The following is a 3,452-nucleotide window of genomic DNA, read 5'->3' on the forward strand; positions in this document are numbered from 1 at the left end:
CTCACCTCGTAGATGTCGACTCGGAAGGTAACTCCAACTATTGGATCACTTGTCACCGGGTCCACCACCTGTATCCATAGCACAAAATACTCATAAGTCTTTAGCCTTATAAGGCACTCCATAACCCACTAGTCAATCCCTGATCAAGGCTAAAGTCCTTGGTCAAGGTCAACAGTCCATGTTGACCTCAACTCGCCGAGTGCACTAGGCTGCTCGTCGAGTTCTTGAAGTTCATTCCAACTCGCCGAGTCATCGGGGTGACTCGTCGAGTTCCTTCGAATTCCGATCAACTCTTAAGGCCATCCGTCGAGTTTCCTTCCTGCAACTCGACGGGCATACGTGCAAACATATCCTTGGCTAAACTCATACGACCCGACGAGTTGTTCTTCAACTCGTCGAGTTTCATGACCATCTTCAACTAACTCGTCGAGTTGTTCGATCAACTCGTCGCGTTCACGGCTTCCTTAATCTGACTCGCCGAGTTGTTCATCCAACTCGTCGAGTTCAATGCACATCTTTGAATGACTCGTTGAGTCGACTTTGCGACTCGCCGAGTCCATTCAACCATTTTAACATGCAGACGTCTTTAAGCCATGGCAAGGCCCCAACTCGCGGATCCAACTTCCTTAGGCCTACTTATCACGTAAAGTTGAAAACTTTACATACATGCATGGCTTTACAAGCTCCAAATGCCAACATCAAGCTCTTAATGGATTTCCATGGACTAAGGGGACCTTAAACTCGGCTAAAGCTGGGACTTTATGTTTGAATAATACAAAGAAGGTCCAGATCTGAAGTTACAACTTCAGATCTAGCCCATATATTGCCATACCAACATGATCCCCTTTTCTAAAACCCTAGAACTCATACAAAGATAAGGTCTAACCGAAATAACTGAGGGAAATGGTTAATTACCTTCCCAAGAGATGTCCACAGAAGAAGAAATCGGATCTCTTCCCAACTCTTTGCCTAAACCACTTGATTCACCACACTTTTTCACCAAAAATCTTTTCTCAAGCTTCAGACACGAAGGGCACACACACACACACACACGAGTTAGAGGAACAAAGGAGGCTGTAAGGGAACTGAAAGAGGCTTGAGCTTCTTTAAATAGGGGTGCAAGCCCCGAGAATTAGGGTTTCACTTTCCAGCTCCTACTCGCCGAGTCCAACAAAGGACTCGCCGAGTAGGCCACTCAACTCGCGATCCATCCCGCTGCTACTCGACGAGTAGGGCAACCAACTCGTCGAGTAGGGCCAAAATCCAAAAACATTTATTTAAATTATTACCCGAGATTCGGGGCGTTACACGCCATACATTCGGCCTGCGACCATTCTTTATTTCATGGGGCCGAAATGCCTAACAGAGGCCCTACGATCTCTCATTTGTTTGACACCGATGACACCATGTTTATTGGAGATTGGACAAGCTCCAACTTCATAAACTTGACAAGAATTTTGAGATGCTTTCATGCATCTTCGAGGCTCTAAGTTAATTTTCACAAATCCAAAGTTTATGGCATTGAAGTTTCGGAGAATGAAATTGCTAGTTGCGCTAGAATTCTCGGTTGTGAGGCAGCCTCTCTTCCTTTTAAATATCTTGGAGTCCCTGTTGGAGCAAATATGTCCCAAAAAAGGAGTTGGCAACCCATCATTGATCGTGTTCAAAATAATCTTTCTCTATGGAAAGCTAAAACTTTATCCTTTGGCGGTCGCCTAACTTTGGTTAAAGCTGTGTTGGGTAGTCTCCCTCTTTTTTATTTTTCCATTTTTATATAGCCCCGATTTCCATTATTGATAACCTCGAGAAACTGAGAAGATGGTTCTTATGGGGAGGAAGTGAAGAAAAACAAAAAAAATCAATTGGTTCGCTTGGAAGGTGGTGCTTGGGCCAAAATCGTCCGGTTGGCTCGGGGTCGGATCGTTGGCCTCGCTTAACTGGGCCCTCCTGACAAAATGGATATGGAGGTTTAAAACATAAAATGACTCTCTTTGGAGGCGAGTGATTGGTAGTATTCATAGATGTGAAAGGAAACCTATTCACTCTTGGGCTAAAAAATCTCTCGCGGGTACTTGGAGTAGTATTGTCAATGTCTTCTCGACACTTGGCAATATTGATATTGATGTTTCAGATATTTTTGAATTTCAGGTAGGGACGGAAAGAAAATTTTGTTTTGGCTAGATGACTGGCTAAAGAACGGGACTTTGGCAGTGAAATTCCTTTCTTTATATGCGTTAGACAAGAGGAAAACTTGTCTTTTAGGTGACAGCCGGGTGAATGGAGCTTTCTCGTGGGCTTGGAAGCAGAAACCTAACAACTATCAGGAGCTACAGGAATTGAAATCTATTTTGGATGTTACAAGGATGGTTGTTAGATCCAATGGGCCGGACACTTGGAGATCAAGGTTAACTGTTGATGGTTTTTTCCGTGTTTGCGATCTTAGGGCCCTCATTGACAGTAAATTGACTATCCCGATAAATAATCCCACGGTTTGGCATCACTTAGTTCCTATCAAGTGCATTAGCTTTGTTTGGAGGGCTTGTATGGGGCGTATTCCTACTGCAGTAGCTCTTTCCAGGAGAGGTATCAACATGTCTTCTATTTCCTGTCAAATGTGCTTTAGTGGTGTGGACAATGCAGATCATATTCTCTTGGACTGTCCGATTGCTTTCGATTCTCTACGCTGGATTTTCAATTGGTGTGACGTTTCTATTCAAAGGTTCCTTTCGATTTCAGATTTTGTTAATTTTGCTGCCTCATGGGGGAACTGTCCAAAAAAGAGAAAAATATTTCTTGCTATCTGCTATGGGTTTCTATGGTGTATGTGGAAAGCAAGAAACGACGTTTGGTTTAACAGAATCCAAGTGAACTCTTCAAAGTTGGCGGATAATGTGATTTCTATGGTTTTTAGTTGGCTGAAATATAAGGATAATTTTGAAAATTGTAGATGAGAATGTTGGGTTTGTTCCCCTTTTGACATTTTGTAAGTTTTGTTTTTGTTTTTTCTTTTGTGCCCGGTCTTTTTCCTTTAGGCCGTGATTTTAATAAATTCCGCCGGTTCCAAAAAAAAAAAAAACATAAAGTATAATCAAACACTATTTTGGGTTCTTTTGGGCAATTACCCTACCTTACTCTGAAGTCCAATAGCTCAAAATGTTAACGAGGAATATCATACCATTTAAAAAGTCAATCAAGAGCAGTTTTTGCAAATAGACAACTGATAAGGAGGTGGTCCGCCAATTCTTCTCCTAGTGTACAACTAGTCGTAGGGGTGTTCGTTTGGATGGATCGGTTCGATTCGATCCAATTAAGTAAATCCAAATTGATTTCGGTTTTTAAAATATGGATCCGAATAATCTAAATTAAATTCAAATCCGATCCGATCCGATCCAATTACAATTCGGTTGAATCGGTTTTTATAATTTGGTTTTCAAAAAACTAAAACATTTTAA

General features: G+C 41.9%; 1 protein-coding gene across 1 annotated transcript; it reads left to right on the plus strand.

The window, feature by feature from the left end:
• Positions 1-1,622: 1,622 nt before the first annotated feature.
• On the plus strand, positions 1,623-2,951 carry LOC111899762 (uncharacterized). Its single transcript, XM_023895603.1, has 2 exons — positions 1,623-1,740; positions 2,149-2,951. Exons 1-2 carry the CDS (start codon positions 1,623-1,625, stop codon positions 2,949-2,951), a joined length of 921 nt encoding a protein of 306 aa, XP_023751371.1.
• The last annotated feature ends 501 nt before the right edge of the window (positions 2,952-3,452 follow it).

This window comes from Lactuca sativa, chromosome 2 (assembly GCF_002870075.4).
Source record: "Lactuca sativa cultivar Salinas chromosome 2, Lsat_Salinas_v11, whole genome shotgun sequence".
In the NCBI taxonomy this organism is placed as follows: Eukaryota; Viridiplantae; Streptophyta; class Magnoliopsida; order Asterales; family Asteraceae; genus Lactuca; species Lactuca sativa.

Excerpts from the sequence above, each read along its gene's own strand:
- LOC111899762 (XM_023895603.1), top strand. The coding sequence starts at position 1,623 with ATGTCCCAAAAAAGGAGTTGGCAACCCATCATTGATCGTGTTCAAAAT. Across the intron at positions 1,741-2,148 it reads TTTGGTTAAAGCTGTGTTGG|GTAGGGACGGAAAGAAAATT; the intron begins GTAGTCTCCCTC and ends TTTGAATTTCAG.